General features: G+C 47.7%; 1 protein-coding gene across 1 annotated transcript in view; it reads right to left on the bottom strand.

Annotated features, from left to right (window-relative positions):
- The window catches only part of ALDH2 (aldehyde dehydrogenase 2 family member), a 29,921-nt gene extending 10,907 nt beyond the window's left edge, over window positions 1-19,014 (bottom strand). The window contains exons 1-5 of the mRNA XM_069081910.1: window positions 18,762-19,014; window positions 6,175-6,279; window positions 4,298-4,438; window positions 4,064-4,143; window positions 1,636-1,747 (exon numbers count right to left, since the gene is read on the bottom strand). Of these exons, the coding sequence (XP_068938011.1) occupies window positions 1,636-1,747; window positions 4,064-4,143; window positions 4,298-4,438; window positions 6,175-6,279; window positions 18,762-18,875 (552 nt within the window). The 5' untranslated portion in view covers window positions 18,876-19,014. The remainder of the gene's footprint in view (window positions 1-1,635; window positions 1,748-4,063; window positions 4,144-4,297; window positions 4,439-6,174; window positions 6,280-18,761) is intronic.
- Window positions 19,015-19,784: the final 770 nt, after the last annotated feature.

Genomic DNA, 19,784 nt, shown 5'->3' on the forward strand with positions numbered 1-19,784 from the left:
GAGAGAGAGAGAGAGAGAGAGAGAGAGAGGAGGGAGAGAGGAGAGGGGGGTAGGAAAAAAGAGAAACTGGGAGGTCATCTCTGAGAAAAGGCCTTAAAGAGGCCTGGAAAAGGTTTCCTACAGAAGGAAAAGTATTCTTGGCATATGGCACAGCCAGGAGGTTTGCTCATGGACCAGCTGGGTGGCCAGTGTCGCTGGACTTAAGACTCTGTGCTGGGGGAGTGAGGTGTGAGAAGACTGGCTGGGAGGAGGGAGCAGGGTATGAAGGGCATTCTGTAACTGCTCCTGGAGGCCCCTGGGAGCCACTGGAGTTTACTGAGTGGGAGAGTGACGTGATCAGGCCTGTTTTAGGAAAACCCCTTTAGTGACTGAATGGAGGACAGGCTGGAGTGGGGAAGAGGCTGGAGGCAGGCAGAGGCCCCCTAGCAGCTGTTGTCATAATGCAGGTGGGAGATTATGAGGGTCTGCACCAGGGGGTGGCAGGGTCAAAGGACAGAAGGGGGGATAGCCAAGAGACACAGACATGTGCAATCAGCATGCCTTGGCAGTAGCTTGGATGGGGGGCAGTGAGGGAAAACAAGGCACTGAGGATGATGCTTGGGCTGCAAGCCGGGGCGGGGGGCTGGTGTCCTCTACAGAAACAGGGAAGTTCTGTTTTTCTTGGGGGGAGATAACGAGCTCAGTTTTGGCTATGTTGACTTTAGGAGGCCAAGTGGTGAGTAAGTGCTTACTGTGTGCCAGGCCCTGGGGACACAAACACGAAATGACAGACAGCCCCTCCCCTGCAGAAGTTTTCATTGCCCTGGATGTGTGTGATGCGGATGAGCAGGTCCCCTGACTACCAAAGGGGTCAGGGAAGAGTGTCTGTAGATGGCGGCACACGAGCTGAGCCAAATAAAAAATCAGCAGGTTCAAAATACAGGTGAGAGGTCAGACTGGTGATTCTGCTGGCACAGGGGCCTGCCAGGTTAGGAAGCTCCCTGTGCCCAGCACAGGCGGGCCCCCCTTCTCTGGGCTCAGGCTCTTGGAGAGCTAGGAAGGACTAGGAGCTTCACTGTCTTACTCAAGCTTACACAGTAAGGATCTTTCAGAGGCAAGATCTGAACTCAGATCTCAATAGGTCTGAGACCAACTCTCCATGCCTCGCACCATGCTGCATCTTAACACTTTCAAAATACACACAAAGTTAACAGCAGGTAATTTCAGGTAGAGGCCCTGAAAATATCCTCTTTTTTTTTTTTTTAGAAGCACCTTTTTCAATAGTGTACAGAGAGGACTGGAGAGGGGAGAGATGTGAATAGTCACACTGTCCGTCAGCAGACCCATCCCTGGAGCCCTTCTAGCCTGGCAGACCTGGCTACTGCTTGCCCTGCATTGGCACCATCTTAGAGTCACCTCCCCGCCACAATGAAGCATCAGAGGATGACTTCAATGGTGGTCTCCTCAAAGACAGCCGACCCCCCAGAGCCCTCCCTGCCTTCAGAAGCAATGGGATTGCTCCATTTTTCTGTTCCATTCCAGGAAAAGCTCAGGTCAGCAGAGGCAAAAGCTTCTACCGCCAGGCAAACAGTCGGGATTTGTGGGGAAGAAGGAAGGGAGACAGGGGAAGGGGGAAAGAGAGGAGGCATCACTTACTGGAATGATCTGGGCACACACCCCAACAGGCTCATGGCGTGTATAGCTGAAAAAATCTCCATCGATGGGGATGGTCTTCCCATGGTACTTGTCAGCCCAGCCTGCGTAATACCTAAAAATATCAGAGGGTTTAGCTAATGGATTGTATGGGAGCTTTCTAAAGCCCCAGCACAAAGGAGAACACACAGGTTTAATCCCCATTTCTCAAAGAACCTTCCTCTTTGGCTCACTCCCTGGGAACACAGCAGGCAGAGGCAAAGATGTGGCCTGGAGAACCTGGCCGAGCTCTTAAACTGCCCACAGGTCCTGGGCAGCACAGGAGGTCATACTCAGAGTTCCAAAAAGACCATCACACGAACATATTCCCTACCCTCCAGAAGCTCAGTGTCTAGTGGAGAAGGTGCCAAAGAAAGAAATGAGTATAGAAGAGAAGAGATGAGAACACTTGGAGCGACCTTCCTGTCTGGGGTAAGGAGGCACAAGGCACATGCTGGACAGTGAGAAGGGGAGAGACCCACATTTCACAGGCACAGGGACTTCTGGATGTGGATACTCCCTCCGCTGATACAGAGCACAACTCCTTTGTAACCTGTGGTCATCTAAGTGTTGCCTAGGGCACTAAAAGGTAATGGGACTTGCCCAGGGTCTCACAGCTACAATATGTTGGAGGTGGGACTCAAGCCCAAGGCCATCTGACTCCAAACATCAGTTCTTAGACACAACGCTGCCTGTGATCCATATCTGCACTAAGTTACGGTCAGACAAAGGAGCAGGGCTTGCGTCATTCTTAGAATCCCCAGGGCCCAGGACACAGCAGGCATTTAATCAGTGCTTGCTCACTGATAACGGAGAGGAGAGAAAGAGAAGGGAGACGGAAGAAAGAAGGGGGAGAGGAAAGGAGGGGAGAGAAGAGAAACACACACAAGATGTATGCCTATGTGTATGTATATTTGCATGTGTGCATATATTTGACTTACGCATAGCCCACCACCCATCTTCCCCATCTGTTCTAAAGGGCAGATCACTCCCATCCCTCCTCCTTCCTCTCAGAACTAGTAAGAGGAAACAGTGTTGGTAAGAGTGAAATTCCATGTGTGACTCAACCAATAGGTGGCAAGCACCACAAAACAGTTTCTGACCTCAGGGAGCTTACATTCCACTCCAACTGAGCGGATTCAATAAAAGGGGAATGTTATAGGAACCATGAGCCAGGGCTCATCTGAATCTTCTCAAGCCTGTCTTTCTAGAGCAGGGGTGGGGAACCTGTGGCCTTGAGGCCACATATACTAGGTCATTAACATACATGGGATTAACTCCTGGAAGTCAAAGACAAAAAAGAGAGGCAACAAATCTGCCAAAATATTGACTTTCCGCCTGTCACCTGGGGAACACCTATTGACTAGAGTAGGTGAATACAACAGAACACGATCGTGCGATGGGACCACAATGGCGATGAGGAATTCAGAGAAACCTCAGAAGAGCTGTATGAGCTGATGAAAAGCCTCACACGCAGAACCAGGAAAACACTATATAACGATGATAATGATGGGAATGAAAAAGCTCTCAAAGGGAGGTGGACTCTAACACCAAATGGCCAGTCTCAGATCTGGGACATCACTGTCTACTGGGCTCATGGTCCTTCTGTTTCTCTGTTAGAAAAAACGGTGAAGGGTGGCACACACTGCAAAATTACTTCGGGGCAAGAACAAAAGGCATCCATAAAAAGATTTTTAAGTTAAAAATAATTAAATTTAATGAAAAATCAACATATTGTAGCTGTGAGACCCTGGAAAAATTCTAGGCACAAGGCACCATGTTGAATAGTGAGAATACAAAAACCAAAACCAAATAGATCCAGCCCCATGGGGGCTTGTGTTCTACTGAGGCGAAAGAAAAGTTAAAATGACATCCATGAGAGATGTTACTGCTTTTTAAAAATTATGTATTTTTAGATATGTGTATTTTAAAATATATATATTAAAATATACAAAATGTAATACACACATATGCTGTACATACATAGCAATCTGTATATGGGCCCATAAACGTATATGTGTAAATACACATGCATTCATGCATGTATACACATACCTATCTGCACACACATGTGATTTTCTTTTTTTCTTTTGCTTTTTTGGAGGGCAACTGGGGTTAAGTGACTTGCCCAAGGTCACACAGCTAGTTTTTGTGTTAAGTGTCTGGGGCCAGATTTGATGTCAGGTCATCCTGACTCCAGGGCTGGTTCTCTATTCACTGCGCCACCTAGCCACCCATACACACACATGATTTTCAGTAATTCCTAAAGAGAGCACCAAAGTGAATCCATTTCCCCCATATCACAACGTTTTATAAAGGGTTCTATATTGGTCTCTTTGGAACACTCCTCTTCAGTACTAGAAACACGAAGCACAAGGATCACAGTACCTACCGAAGGCATTTGAGAACCATGTCCAAATCCACGAGGTAGGAGATGGCGTAGGGCTTGCCATTGTCCAAGGTCTCCAGTGTCTGAGAAAAGAAAAGCCTATTCAGTACACGTGTCTTGTGGCTATACGCCTGTTGGTCAGGACAGACTCCTAGTCTTAACACAGGCTTCTGAAGCAAGCTCTGGGTATGTGTGTTTGGGTGGCAAGGAGGGAGGGCGGGGGGGAGGAGCACATACGGCCAAGTAAGCCCGGTCCCTCTCGATCAGGTCTGCCAATCGGTTCAAGAGCCTTCCTCTGTGTGACGCGTCCATCTTCCTCCATGGCGAGCCCAGGCGAAATGCATCTCTTGCAGCTTTTACTGCCTTGTCCACGTCTGCCTGGGAAACAAAGACCAGGGCCCTGCTCAATCTTTGCATGATTATGGTGACTGCAGAGAAGGGGACTGCTCAGGAACTGCCGCTACTCACAGGATTCTAGATCTAGGGGCAAGCCAATCCACGTCCCTCATTTACAAACGAGCTACCTGAGAAACAGAAAGATGAGACCCACCAGATCACAGAGCTGGAGCTGAAGGAGGACCTAGAGGCCACTGAGTCCAGTCCCCAACTTTTATAGTGAGGGAAGTGAACTCCCCAAGGTCACAGACTCAGGAAGCATCATGGGTGGAATTTGAATCTAGGTCCTCTGACTCTGCCATACCACAATGCCTTTTCTACACCCTCCTCTCCATATATGTTCATCTCCAAATCCTGGGCATGTACAATAAATACCTATTGATCCAAGCAAGTCAAAAGCTCAAACAAAGGTCCAAATATATGACAAAATCCTCAAAGCATTTGTGGTGCCACAAAAATGTGGACACAAAGGGGGTGCCTGCCCACCAACTGGGGAAACGGATGGACAGTCAACAGCATGTGAACATAATGAATTAGTACTGGACAAAACTGATTTGAAGAATTCAGAGAAACTTTGGAAGACTTGTATCAATGGATATAACCCCAAGAGACAACCTATACAACGACTAAAATAATATAAACAGTAAAATTCAAAGGCAAATCAAGTCAGATGAACTTGGAGGCTCAATGTGGATTTCAGGGGACAGCTGATGATGCTTCCCTCCCTCCTTCTTGGAAGAGAGCTGAGGGGGGGAAGGACAGGGAGACCATGGAGGGCATGGATGTGTCTGCTGCACTGCTGTTTTTCTTTCTTATGAGGGAGGGTACCATGGTGAGGGCTTAGTGTATAGGGAAATAATGTGGTGTATTTAAAAAAAAGAATTATCCATAAAACTCAATAATAATAAAAATAATAAATAATAATAAATACCTATTGACCCACCCTCAAAACATATGCCTGAGGACCTTCCAACTAAGACAGCTCCCCAGCACAAACCCAAATTCAATGATGTGAATTTTTGCTGGAGGGGAAGGAGAAACAGATAAAGAGAAAACTCCCTCTACTGCTTTGCCATTTTATAATCTTAAGTAAGCAGGGCCTCCCAGCCAGAAGGTTTCAAAGGCTGGACTTGAAACCAGATCTTCCAGACTCCAAAAGTCAGCTTACCATATCACCTCTCAATACACAAGTAAACACATACTGGTTGGCTGAATTCTCCTAATCTTTGCCTGAAAGACAAAACACTTTCAATACTAAATCATTTCTGCCCCCTCCATGTAGAAATAAAATTAATCTTTAGTTCTACAAACACTTTAGGTATTAAGGACAGATTTTTCTCCCTCACTATTTCCCTTTCAAAATCATAGTGGGAATTACCAATCTAACTGGTATCTATTTTTAAACAATAAAAAAAAAATGCTATCTATCCACAAAGAACTGGGGGTGTCCAAATACAGACTGAAGCATAATTTTTTTTTACTTTTGAAAAAAATAATTAAAATAATAAGAAACTAAGAGAGACGCTTTCTCAAAAAAAACCAAACTAGTAAGCCAATACATTTCCAAAGGAGAACAGCTGCCTTCCTGGAAGAGACCAAGAGGTACCAGGGCACTCTCCCCCTCTGCCCCTGCAGAGACCACAGAAAGTCAATAAAGTGCATCCTGGCCTGGCTCAGGGACTCCAACCTTGCTCTGTTCAGTATGAGGTTCTCTGTACCTTGTCCCCCTCGGCCACTTGACAGATCACGTCTCCGGTGGATGGGTTGATGGTGGGAAAAGTCTTCTTGCTGACGGCATCATGCCACTCATTGTTTATGAAAATCTGCCATAGGAAGAAAAAAATTAACTCTCCATCAGTCAAGCAACAAACATTTAATTAAACATTTACCCCGTGCCAGGCTCTGAACCTTTAAAGCTCCAGGACTCACTGTGAACAGGAGAGACGCTGAATGACCACCACCAACGGACTGGGGCACCTGGACAAGACCTGAACTGGCCTCAGCTTGACCACCCCAGAGGCCAAGTCTGGGGAGAGAGAGACCTTCACTGCACTGGGCAGGGAGGTCCTCAGCAGTGTCACGGAAATGTCACAGAAACTGTCCTTAGCTCAGCAGAAGGAAGATAATGGCTCCGCATCCATCTGTCCCATACTCAAGAACTGCAGGATTTCCGAGTTAGAAGGGAGTGTATTCTCCATTTGGGCTGGAGTTCTTACCCTGAGGACCTCCAACAGGTCTGTGGATGGGTTTAAGGGACTCCACGAACATGGCTAGGAAAAACTTCAACATAACTGGTTTCCTCTCTAATCCTCTGCATTTTTTTAATGCATTTAATAACATTACTCTCAGAAGGGCACCACATGGTGGTCCAGGACACAAAAAGTCTAAGAATCCCTGAACTTATACAACAAAAACCTGAAAAAAATTCTTTCCATGACCTAGATGACAGACAAGTGGTAGTAATCCAGCCTGCACCCGAAGCCTTCCCATGGAAAGGCAGAGGGAATGAGCATTTCCATAGCACCTACTATGAGCCAAGCACTTTTTAGTATTATTCCATTTGCTTCTCACAACCACCCTGAGAGGTAGGGGCTGTTATTACCCCCCCCTTTTACAGAGGAGGAAACTGAGGCAGACAGCGGGGAAGGGACATATCCAGAGCCAGTAAGTATCTGGGGCCAGATTTAACTTGGGTCTTTGGACTCTGAGTCCTGTGCTGGGCCACTAAGTCCAAAGAATAACAATCATCACTACTATTGTTAATAGCGACAATTCATCTATCACCTTGCAAAGTACTTTATATCCCATCTGAGCCTCACAACATCCCTGCATGGGACTGCTATTTTTGATGTGGTCATTGTCTGGGCCAGTGAGTGGTGAGTGCCGCCTCAGCAGCCTCTCTCTCTGACGTTGCCCCACCCTGGTCCAGGCCCTCTCAGACCACTGCAGTAGCTCTGAGGGTGGGGGTCTGCCTGCCTCGACAAACAGGGAAGGAGGAGAAAATCGGCACTTATTACATGCCTACTATATGCCAAGCACACTACAAATGCTATCTCATCTAACCCTCACAACAACCTGAGAGGAAGAGGCTATTACCCTATTTTACAACTGAGGAAACAAAGGCAGACAGAAGTTAAATGACTTGCCAAGGATCACAGAGCTAACATCTGCGGTACCATTTGAACCTGGGTCTTCCTGACTCCAGGCCCAACTGCCTCCGGGCACAGGGAGCAAGTCACCCCGCCCCCAATTCAATAAACTCCAGTGGCTCCAGGATCAAACATAAAATCCTCTGTCTGGCTTCTGAAGTCCTCCATAAGCTGGCCCCTTTCCCACCTTTCCAGTCTTCTTACACCTGACTCGCTTCCAAGCTCCCCTTGATCCAGTGACACAGGCCTCCTTTCCTTTCCTCAAACATGATGGATGCTGCATCTCCAGCCCCAGTGGCTCCCCCCCCCCCCAGCCGGCCCCAAGGCTGGCTTCCTGCATTCCTTTGAGTCTCAGTCTTCTGAAGGTGTTCCAGCTTCTTTAAAGAGCTTTTCTCAGTACTTTTTTTTCCCCTTAAATTATTATTTTTTATTGACGTCCTTTTTTTCAAACACCCAGTTCCACCCCCCTCTTTTTCTAGTGCTCCTTAATCTTGTACCTTCCCTGAGGCTACCCCCAATTTCTCCTGTCTCTGTCTTGTTGGTATGTGGCTGTTTCCACATTGACTCCCTCCATTAGACTGTGAGCTCCTTGAGGGCAGGGGCTGGTTTTTATTTTATACTGTGCCTAGTATAGTACCTGACACATACAGTAGGAGCCTAATAAATGCTGCTTGATTGATGTCATTGACATAAGGAGCCCCCAAGTGAGGAAACTCAGCCTGCAAATAAATGTAGATGGGCACCATCTCTGGCATTTATAGTCTTAGAGCGCTGTCTAGGTCCCAGAGAGGTTTAAGTGACTTGGGGCCACAGCCCATATGTGTCTAAGGCAGGACTTGAATCCAGGTGTTACCAACTATGGATGGCTGGCTCTCTACCACATCATGCAGCCTTGCTGAGAGTCTTACTGTCCCCATTTTACAGATGAAGTGGCTGAGGCTTGGAACAGTTGCCCAGGTTCACACAGCCTCGCATGGAGGCAGGTTTTGAACTTGACTTCCAGTACGGGGTGGACCTCTTTCCATACCTTCTCCACTTCTGTCTTGCTCTCTCCCTCCCCTCTTCCCCCATGTCTGTCTGTCTGTCTCTCTGTCCCTCTTTAGAACACACTGGGGCGGGGGCGGGGTTGGGCTGGACTGTTTGCTTAGTGAGCCTGGGTCAGAGCTTGGCACCTGGGTGAGGTGCAGGGCTCTCCTTTGGTGCACAGCCCAGGGTTTAACATAACAAAGTTATTCACACAGGGAGGGCCCCCAGCCAAGTTCAGAGTTCCATGCTCTATCAGCATTATATAATAATATTTGTTTAGCATGCTCTATGGGTGAGGATTTCTACAGCAGCGAATGGGAAAGGAAATTTCACAACAGAAAGAGCCACTGGGGGCTAAGTACTCTCCAGTGACTATCTACAGGGCTTTACTAAGGTCAGAGCAGACAAAAAATAATTGTTGTTGAGTTGTTTTTTTCAGATCTGTACACCTCTCCATGGCCCCAACTGGGGTTTTCTTGGCAGAGGTACTGGAGGGGTTTGCCATTTCCTTCTCCAGCTCATTTTATAGATGAGGAAACTGAGGCCAACAGGGTGAAGTGATTTGCCCAGCGTCACACAGCTAGTAAGTGTCTGAGGCCAGATTCGAACTCAGGAAGATGAATCTTGCTGACTCCAGGCACTGTTCCTACCTAGGGACCTGAAAGAAGCTAATACAATCTACCAATCCATTAAAAGAAGGCCATCCCACCCAAGGAGAGCCCCTGGGCCGGCCATCTCTTCTGGAATCCTCCACCATGCCCCTGACCTGGGCACCGCCCTCTCCACCCCCACCTCCAGCTTCCTCTTATGTGTTCGAACTAGACTCAGACCAAATCCTCAAACCTCCTGGGGCCCCTTGGATGCTGCCTGACTCTTTCCTCCCCTGTGTTTGCTCTCCCTCCTCCCTGGGGGCCGCCCCCTGCAGACCCTCCTGGCCCTAACAACTTCTCTTTCATTCTGGATATCCAACTGGCTGAATCCTTCTGCCTATCTTCTCATCTAATCTAGAGGTCTCTTCATAATAAGTACAGCAGGAGATATTTCGGGAGCAAAGCAGCCCACGGTAGGCTGGGCCTAGATTCAGGAAGGCTCATGTTCAAATGCAGACTCTGACACTGCCTTTGACCCAGCAAGACATAGCAACATCACCCCAGGCCTGAGAAAACACTGCAAGGTGTTTAAAATGTATTCTTCACTATCTCCCCTCCCACTCCACATCTTCTGGTACCAGCAGGGCCCAAGGTCTGGGAATGAATGGACCCAGCGCCTGGCAGTCTTCACTGTCTAAGCAAAGCCTGGCCCTCTTGGCAAGCAGAGGACCTCCTCACTCACAAGCTCAGGACCACTGATTAGGAGCCCGAGGCCCAGCCCAGACCAACTTCCTCCTCTGACCCAGGAGTGAAGATCTCCAGGTAAGTCACAAGTAGCAGAGTGGGATCTGAACCCATCCTCTGATCCCAAATCCATCCCTCTTGTCAGTGGAGACCTCGACCTCCCCCAGGAGCTCTGCCTCTCACCACAGCCTAGGACCACATGAGGTTTCTCCACTCCCATCCCCTGACTCATACTGAGAGCCAGCTTAGCCTAGTTCAGAGAGGCCCTGTGAAGGCTTGGAGCCACAAAGATGCTAAGTCATGGCAAAAGGGTGGCCTGAATCTTTAGAGGGAAACCACCCACACCAACAAAATCCAGGCCCTTGGCTGGGTGGACTTTGCTGTAAACCTCTTTGCAGTCCTAAGCTTCGGGAATGCAGAGTCAAGAGTCATTCTTTGTGGTTCCTTTTACTTAAATCTTTTTAAACAAGTCCCACCCAGTAAACACTTGAACCATGTAGACAATGGGACCAGAACCTGCCCAGAGATTCCAGCGTCCTCCCTGGGTCCAAAGGGCTTTGAGCCAAAGGCAGACTCCACCCCCTGATGCCCAGATACAGGCCTTCCCAGCTTGTGATCTCCACTCCTCAAGCCAGGACAGAGCAGAGAAAGAGTTAAACTCAAAAGTAAATAGATCCTTTCAAAAGAGTAACTCATGCAAAGTTCTCCAGACTAGAATTCTGGGCTGCTTTTCTTCTGTAAATATGATGGTGGGAGGATACTGATCAGAGCCAATGTAAAACCTCACAGCCTGGAAACCAGAAGAATGGAATCCTAGGGAAAAACCCAAGTGAAAGGCTGGCACCATTTCCCAACATTAAAATGTGGTTGCAGGAAGCAGAATCATGGAGTTGAGAGAGACGTGAGAAGTCAGTGAGAATCCAGAAGTCATTTAGGTTAGAAATCATTTAGCTCTTAATGTGGGGTGCAGTTTTTTTTTAAGTATAGATTTTCTAATAACTATTTCAATATCATTGGTTTCCTATGTAATGCTGTAATGCATTTGGTTTAATGCATTTAAAAACCTGATTTTGAGAAAGAGTCCATCCGCAGGTTTCACCAGACACTGCCTAGTCCACTGTGGATGGTTAAGAATCCCCAGTCTGGTTCCAAATCTACCTCTCCTCCCCAAACCAGCACAGGCCAGGCTGCCCACATCAAGCCCTTGGCTCTGGACACCCCCGGGGCTCCCTCTAGCCTCAATCAAGACCAAACAGGAAAATCATGTTTGGCTTTCAAAGTCCTTTACCTCTCCAGGCTTCCTGTTACTCTCCTAAGAGACAGCTCCAAGGCTGGGGAAGTTTTCTGTGATTATCAGTGGGCAATTTGCACCCATGGTTTCTAGACAGACCTTCCCAAGAGAAGGCTAAAACAAGCTGGAGCCCCCCCCACCAACCCCAGCCCAGCCAGCCCAAGTGCACTCCCCTAAGGCTGTGGAAATAAGATTTTCAAAGTGAGTAAATCGAGATTCAGCTGCCCAGGAATTCATGTCTGACCTGGAAAGAGGGTGCCCCCCAAATAAAGGCACAGGGACCAATAAGGGAAGCTATAGCCTTGGAACCCAATAAATGGGTGGAGGGTCTATGCACATCCCCTCAGAGTTCCTGAAGAGCTCACATAACCCTCTCCTGCTCTTCTCCAAGGGGTGTGGCAACAATCCCACTTGTGAGCTCACCACACCACCTTCAGCATCATCCTACAATGCCTCAGCTACCTTATGGTCAGAACCCAGTTCCATCTGGAAAGGAGTCAAGTCAGCAAGCATTTATTTATAAAAACACACACTCAGTGCCAGGCATACTAACTTCTGGATATGCAAAGAAAGGCAAAAACAGTCCCTTCCCTCAAGGAATTCAGAGTTGGGGGGGGGGGGGGGAGGGTTGTAACAAGCAAAAAAATCTGTATAAACAAGCTGCAGACTTGAGATAATCTCTGAGGGAAGGCAGAACATGGAACATGGAGGGGGAGTGGGAAAGGCTTTTACATAGTGGGGTTTGAGCTGGGAATGAAGGAAGCCACCCCCATCACACCTTTACAAGGGGTCAGAATGAAAGGGGCAGGGAAATGGGTGCACCAGCAGTGGTCTTATGAACATAATGGCCTAAGGGACAAGAAGCCAGCCTCAGTCAGAAACATCCAATGAGTGCTCTAAAGGGACTCCTAAAACAAGACCTTGCACTGATGGGGAATTTCCTCATCATCTTCCCTACACCATGAAATCAGGAGGGATTAAAAAAAAAAGAGAAACCAGTCTAATTTTTTTGTTCAACCATTAGCAGTGGGGCCTAGGAGCTGTTTTAGGATTGCTATCCCGGGAAAGTGACCAACAATGCTGGCTACCTCAAATCGAACAGGTCACCCTGGGGGGGCACAGACTTCCTTCTAGGATAGAACAGGGATTCCCTTTGGGTGGGGGTTGAATTAGCCAGAGGCCAAGACCCCTCCCAAATCTGAAACTCTCTAATTCTGAGGTGGTAAAAGAACAGAGGTTAAATAGTAACTCATATCCAAGCAATGATCAGCAGTATCAGATCTAGATGGCTGATGTTGAAACACAGTCTTCTAGTAAAGAACAGGTGGATTCTGGGTAGGAACGGCCTACCTATCCTCATCAGGCTTGGGAAGCTGATTAGGGTTTGTGAGGATCACACAAAGATCAGATTTCAACCGGGAAGGGACCATCAAGTGAAAACTCCACCCTTTACAGACAAGGGAAACCGAGGCCAAGAGACAGGAAGGGACGGGCCCCAGGTCTCCCACGAAGTAAGTGGCAAGAGTGTTACTATTCATATGTTCTGGCAGGCATAGGGAAAGGCTTCTCAGACCCCAGGGCAAATTTCTAAAACAGAATTACAAAGTAGGTGGATCTGCTGAGGGAAAAGGAGATTTCTCTGGCAAGAGTTCTCTATACCAATAAAATCACAGGTCCAAAAAAAGCGCACCTAAAATACATGAATACAATGCTGGGCCTGGGTCAGAAAGAGCTGAGCTTAAATCCAGCCTCAGACAGTTACTACTGGACTCTGGAGCAAGGCACTTAACCCCAATTGCCTAAAAAAATCAAAATTTAAAAAGAAATCCAGCCAGAAGACACACACTAGATGCATGGGCAAGTCATTTCAACTCTGCCAGACTCAGTTTCCTCATCTGTAAAATGGGGATAAAAACAGCACCTACCTCCCAGGGTCGTTGTGAGGTTCAAATGAGATAATGCTTGTAAAGTTATTCCCTTCCCCAAAAACCTGCTGAAATAACTCTGTATCACACATTTTCCAACCCTCCCAACATCCAAAAAACAAAAAAAAAACAAACCAAAACCCTTTAAAGAATACAAGAAAAGGGGGCGGCTAGGTGTCGCAGTGAATAGAGCACTGGCCCTGGAGTCAGGAGGACCTGAGTTCAAATCTGACCTCAGACACTTAACACAAAAACTAGCTGTGTGACCTTGGGCAAGTCACTTAACCCCAATTGCCCTCCAAAAAGCAAAAAAAAGGCTCCAAGAGAAGAAAGGAGACATCTAGCCTCAGTTCTTCCAGTTGGGGAAAGAATTTTCTAAGGAAGGATATCAGTTTTACCATCAGTCCCCTTAAGACCAGCGTTCCAAACCTCCCCAGCTGGGTGGCTTGGGGCAAATCACTAAACCACTCTGACCCTCAGTTTCTTTCTCTGCCTCAGGAGGTTGCAGGGAAGGGATTAAATACCCATCCACGGTTCTGCTATCTTCTCCCTTGTTCTCTTTTCTCTAAGCCCAAACACAAATCGAATTAGCCCCCAGGTTAACAATGGAGGGGAAAATGTTTCCAAGCCCCTAGAATACAGAGTGCTTTGGAGCAGGTCATGTTCCTTGTTAACATAGGCAATCGAGACAGTGATTAGAATGAAAGTGGTTAAAATAAGCAGGTACTTTTTCCTTTTTTTTTTTTTTTTTGCTTTTTGGAGCGGAGAAGATAGGACACTTGGGGTTGTAACTTCCCCAAGGTCACACAGCTAGTCAGTGTTAAGTGTCTGAGGCTGGATTTGAACTCAGGTCCTCCTGACTCCAGGGCAGGTGATCTATTCACTGTGCCACCTTGCCACCCCTATCAAAGAATTTTTTAAAAAGGAAAGAGGAAAAAAATTCAACAAAACTGATTCATAGATCAAAAAAACATCTGACATTATATGCAAGGCTCTACATACTCCACCCCCACTTCCCCACCTCAGCAAAGGAGGGGGGGGGGGCCCTCCTCTACCGTTAATAGTTTTCCCCACTCAAATAACCTCTTATACACATTTGCATGCTGTAAATAAATGCACAATTCAGACCAAGTGGACTGAACCAGAAACTCCTGGCAGGAAGAAACTGTTTTTGTCTCTTAATCCCCAGCCCGGCACCCAATAGGCATTTAATAAATATCATTTTTGTTTGGCGCAACAGAGGAACAAAGCAACAATGGGTGGGGCATTTCAGTTAAATTTAACTGATAAAAGAAAAAATAAACCTTCACAGCAATAATCCTGCTTCAGGAGGTCAGTTGGAGGATGGTGGATTCAGTGACTGAAACAATGTTAGAGGTCATTAGCATTCCCCTAGCAATTTTACAGATGAGGAAACTGAAACTCAAGAAGTAGACTTGCCCACAGTCAAGAATGTGCTAAATTTAAGTGGCACAGGTAGGATTCGAATCCAGGTCCTCTAACTCCAAATCCATGATGCCCCAAGCCTCTAGAAGCTGTGTGTGTCCACTAACGAGTAATGAGGCATCAAACACATCGTCCACAACACCCCTGAGCACAAGCAAAAAAATAGGAAATATTTAACAAATACATAATTGGGAAAATTTTAGCAAAATAAATTTTTAAAAACATAGAAAACATTATACTTTAAAAGTAAGTCAATATGGGATCTTTTATGGAGAGATCACTTCCCACCCACCCCCTTTCTATCTGAGTTTGACTCAAGTGCTATAGAGGGAATTCTTGCCCAGATCTGGGCTTTCAACTAGAAAGTGAGTCTGTGAGTCTGAAGTGAGTGGAAGGACCAAAGGCTTTGGTGGGTCATTAGATGAGGGATTATTTGGAAGGTAGTAACTAGTTAAACCTTCCAGGAAGGCTAGGAAAGCTGGCAATCTTCGTAGGTGGAGGGAAGGGGGCTTAGGGGGGGGTAAAACCACAGGATCCTTCAAGTACCAGAAGGTCCAGACCCAGTTTGTTAACTTAATAGCTAAGCCCTAATTACAACTGACTCAACTGTATAAAAACTAAAACACTAGGCTCTATCCCTACCCTATCCTTAATTTCCTATAAAACGTGGAAAGGCAAAAAAAAAAAAAATGGGGACAAAGGAGCTGGGGCCTTCGATGGATTTATTGCCTTTCTAATTGGTGTGATTCCAAGAAAAGGGCTGGATCTGGAGTCAGAAAAAGCATGCTCAAATCCCAGTCCTTCTGTGACCCTTGGCAACTAGCTGATACTCTATGAGTATGCTTTTCTTTAGCTGCTAAAAAAAAAAAAATAGGGAGGTGGGACCCGTGACCTCTGATCTCCTATGCCACAGGTCAGTCTGAAAACCTATTATGTGTCTGCAAGCAGGAGACCCTGAAATTTACCCAGACCAGCTCCCCCTTAAAAAAAAATCCCAACAACTTCTTAAGAGTCAGAACCCTTTAGAATTTTGTATTTGTGTTCTCTAGAACCTAGCACAGAATCCAGAACATAGTAGGTGCTTTAGAAGCACTTGTCAATTGACTGGCCAGCACACAGCAGGTGCTCCTGACGAGGGGCTACTCCTGTGTAAAGAAAACTCCCAAAGGAAACAAACTCTCCAATAAATCTATTGTCATAGCTGCAGAGGTGACTTCCCCAGGCTCACAGTCAGTCGGTGTCAGAAGCAGGACTGAGACCAGCTCTCTAGCCCATTCCACAAGACAGTGCAAGAAGATAAAAGCAATCCGGTACAGGGGGAAAAGCAAGGGGTCACTTACTCCCAGACATTTTCCCTCTTTGGTTCCTGGTCCTCGTCTGTCTGCTAACGTGCTGGAATAGAAGCTAATGGTTTCTACATGTGCCTTTCCCCTTCACTAACTCATGAAAAGTAGAAGTAGGGAGGGAAAAAGAGGAAGGAGAAGGAAGAGCCCAGCTATCACTCCTAACTAAAGAAAGCTGAAGCTGGTTCAAGTTTTCTAAGAGAACAAAAGGTCAGAGAAGTCCATTCTTACATAACAAAATTCAGAGAACCCACTAATGTTTCCTCTTTGAAAACACAAGATTCTGATTATTTAAGGGCCTTGAGCTGTTAATCCACTTCGGGTGTTGGTTTTAGCTGTTAATGAAAATGAAAGAATCCTGTGGCTTGCCTTCTCCATAGGTGGGGGGAGGGATGGGAAAGGGAATTTGGAAATCAGAAATTTTTAAAAATGGATGTTAAAAAACAAATACCTAACGTGTGGGGGGAAATCCACCCCAAATGGCAGTTGTACTGGGCTTGAAGTTCCAATCCTGCCTCAGATACTTCCTAAGTTGTGTGACCCTCGAACAAGTCACTTAACCTCTCTCAGACTGTTTCCCCATCTGTAAAATAAGGATCCTTCTAGAGCTAGGATCCTCTCAGCCCAAAGATAGCGTGGAAGGAAGGCTGACTGGAGCTTGAGGTGCTGAGTTCAAATCCCTCTGACGTTAGCTGTGCAGCCTGTGGCAAGTCACCTCACTTCCTAAGTCCCAGTGCTTTACCGGTGAAATGAAGGGGGTTGGGCTGGGTGGCCTCTGAGGCCCATCCCTTCTCTGGATTTTTTTGGTAATTACAGATAGCCCCAAAGAGAAATGGACTTCCTCTGGAGGGAATAGAGTACCCATCCCTGGGGAGAGGCTGGAAGTCAGAGACCTGAGAGAGGAGACTCTTGGACCAAAATATCCCCAGCTTCTTTCAACTGGGAAATCTGGTGATTCAGAGATCAATCAATCAATTAACACTTACTAAGCACCTACTACAGGCCAGCCACCACTCCCCCCCCCCCAAAAAAAAAACCCTGGGGAAAAAAAAAGAGGCAAAAAAAAAAAAAAAAAAAGACAGTCCCTGCCTTCAGGGAGCTTACATTCAAAGGAGGAAGACAACACACAAATATTTGCAAACAAGCCATACACGGGATAAATGGGAAATAATTAGCAGAGGGAAGGCACGAGCAAGAAGAGGCTTAGGCAAAGATCCCCAGTACAAGGAGAGACAATAGCTGGGACTTAAAGGAGTCACAGAGGTCAGCAGGTGGAGCAGAGGACAAAAGCTTCCTACAGCAAACTAAGTCAATGTTGGCTTGTTGGGAGAGTAGTTACTCCCTGATCCATTTCCCTTTCTGGTCCCTGGCCCAGATATCAGCAGCACCCATGGAAAAATGCTCAGGTGGACATTATCTTATGACGGCAGCCTCTCCTTTATCCCAGAGCCCCGGTTCAAAGAGGCTCCACCTCTCAAGGATTTGGAAAACATTTGCCTGAGGAGGAGGTAAACAGACATCCATTGGCTGGAGGGCTGGAAGACAGGGGTACAGCCCCCAGGGACTCAGAATTACAGACTTTTCCCACCAGAAAGGACTCTGCTGACCATTCTAGCCCAACTCTCATCCTCCTCTCCCTTTTGACTGATGAGGAAACTGAGGAAGAGGGCAGGTACTCAAGGAGGGAAGGCAATCTACCCCTCTACCATTACCCCACAGGTGCAGTCCTGGGAAGATGTTGGCAGTGGAGGGAAAAGAAGACAGGAGACACTTGCAGAAGTGGTGTTGGCACTGGAAGGATGGGGGAAGCCTTGGAGGGAGTGGGGGAAGGTCCCAAGTCCGAGAAAGCAAAGAGGGTCAGGCTGGGGTGGGAGAAGGTGAGAAGACGCAGAGAGCAGAACACCAAGACAAGAGAAAATTAGCGGTGAGGGGCAAAAAATGGGGAGGAGGGAATCAAGGTGGTGGGAAGGAAGGGGACAGGGGAAAGGAAGCCAGTTAGTGAATACAGTTCAAGCTCCTACTATGTGCCAGACACGGAGCTCAGCACTGGGGAAGAAAGAAAGTAGGGGAGTAAGAAAAGGGAAGCGTGGGTTGTAAGGGAGGTGGCCCAAAAAGAGAGAGGGATGAAAGGAGAAAGGGTGGAAAGGAGTGTCAGGGAAGGGGCAGACTGGGGAGGTGGGAGGTGAAGAAAGGGAAGATCGAGAGGAGCAGAAAGAGGGACCCAAGGGGGAGAAAAGGAAGACAGCGGGTGCAGAGGGGGAGAAAAGGGAGCCGCGGGGTGCAGAGGGGGAGAAAAGGGAGACAGGGGGTGCAGAGGGGGAGAAAAGGGAGACAGGGGGTGCAGAGGGGGAGAAAAGGGAGCCGCGGGGTGCAGAGGGGGAGAAAAGGGAGACAGGCGGTGCAGAGGGGGAGAAAAGGGAGCCGCGGGGTGCAGAGGGGAAGAAAAGGGAGCCAGGGGGTGCAGAGGGGGAGAAAAGGGAGCCGCGGGGTGCAGAAGGGGAGAAGAGGGAAACTGGGTGCACAGGGGGAAAAAGGAGTCACGGGGTGCAGGGCACAAGGGGAAAGAGGGAAAGGAGAGGATAAGAACGGGCGAAGCGGAAAGCTTGGGGTCTAGATAAGGGGGGACTGCTGGAGCGAGCACAGAGAGGGAGCAGGGGCAGACGCGAGGCGCGGGGTGCGGAAGCAGCAGCACACACACAAGGTGATGCCCGGGGCCAAAGAGGGGGTGCAGGCAGGGATGCAGGCTGGCACTCCGGGTGCCCCCAGGCCAGCGGGGTGGGGGGCGTCCCACCTTGTTGTAGAAGATCTCGGGGTGCTCGTTGGGGACGGGCAGCGTGGCCGGAGCGGCCAAGGACAGAAAGCGACGGCCCAGACGGGGCCCGAGCAGGGCTGCGGCCCGCAGCATGCTGCGTCCGAGGCTGGAGGCCGGAGGTCAAAGAGGAGCTGCTCTAGAGCCCCGTCCCTCCCCTGCAGGCGTGAGACGCACAACTGCCTCCCGCGAGCCGTCACTCAGCCCCGGGGCACGGAGAGAGGCGGAGCCCGCCCCGCCCGCCCCGCCCACCTTCACTCGTGACCAATGGAAGGAGGGAGCGACATGTGGGGCGGGGCCGAGGAGAGCGCTCTGGGCCGGAGGTGCTGAGACCTAGGTGTCAATCACCGGCCCCAGGCCGCCCACGTGGGAGGGAATGGGGATTGTCAGAGCTGGGAGGGCCCTGAGAGCCTAGAATGTCAGAGCCTGGTCCCAAATGGAGCCTTAACAATGGAATCCTAAATAATGAGTGGGTCAAAAAACAAATCAGAAAAATTAATGGCTGTGTAAAAGAAAGTGGTAATGATGCAGCAAGATAGCAAAATTCCTGGGATGCAGTTAAAGCAGTCCTTGGGGGGAGGGGCAATCCTATCCTTACAAACCAGACACGAAGAGAAGATTGATGGACTGAATGTGCATTTTTAAATACTGGAAAACCAACAAAAAAACCTAAAATAACAAATGAGGAGATATGAAAAATTAGAGGGGAAATAGATAAATTAGAAACAAAAAAACCCATAGAAATGATAGATTAAACTGAAAAGTGGTTCATTGAAAAGACTAATAAAATTGATCAACCCCTAATTAATATGACTAAAAAGAAGAGAGCAGAAAAATCAAATCAATAAAATAACAAATGAACAACGTGAAATATCAGCAAAACCAGGAGAAATAAAAAGAACAATCAGAATATATTTTGCACAGTTACAGCTAACAAAACTGAGAACACAAAAGAAATAGAGGAATATCTTCAAAAAGATAAAATACCCAAATTATCAGAATACT

The sequence above is a fragment of the Petaurus breviceps genome, unplaced genomic scaffold, assembly GCF_028583685.1.
Source record: "Petaurus breviceps papuanus isolate PSGF00001 unplaced genomic scaffold, PetGlider_PUasm1.0 99, whole genome shotgun sequence".
NCBI lineage: Eukaryota > Metazoa > Chordata > Mammalia > Diprotodontia > Petauridae > Petaurus > Petaurus breviceps.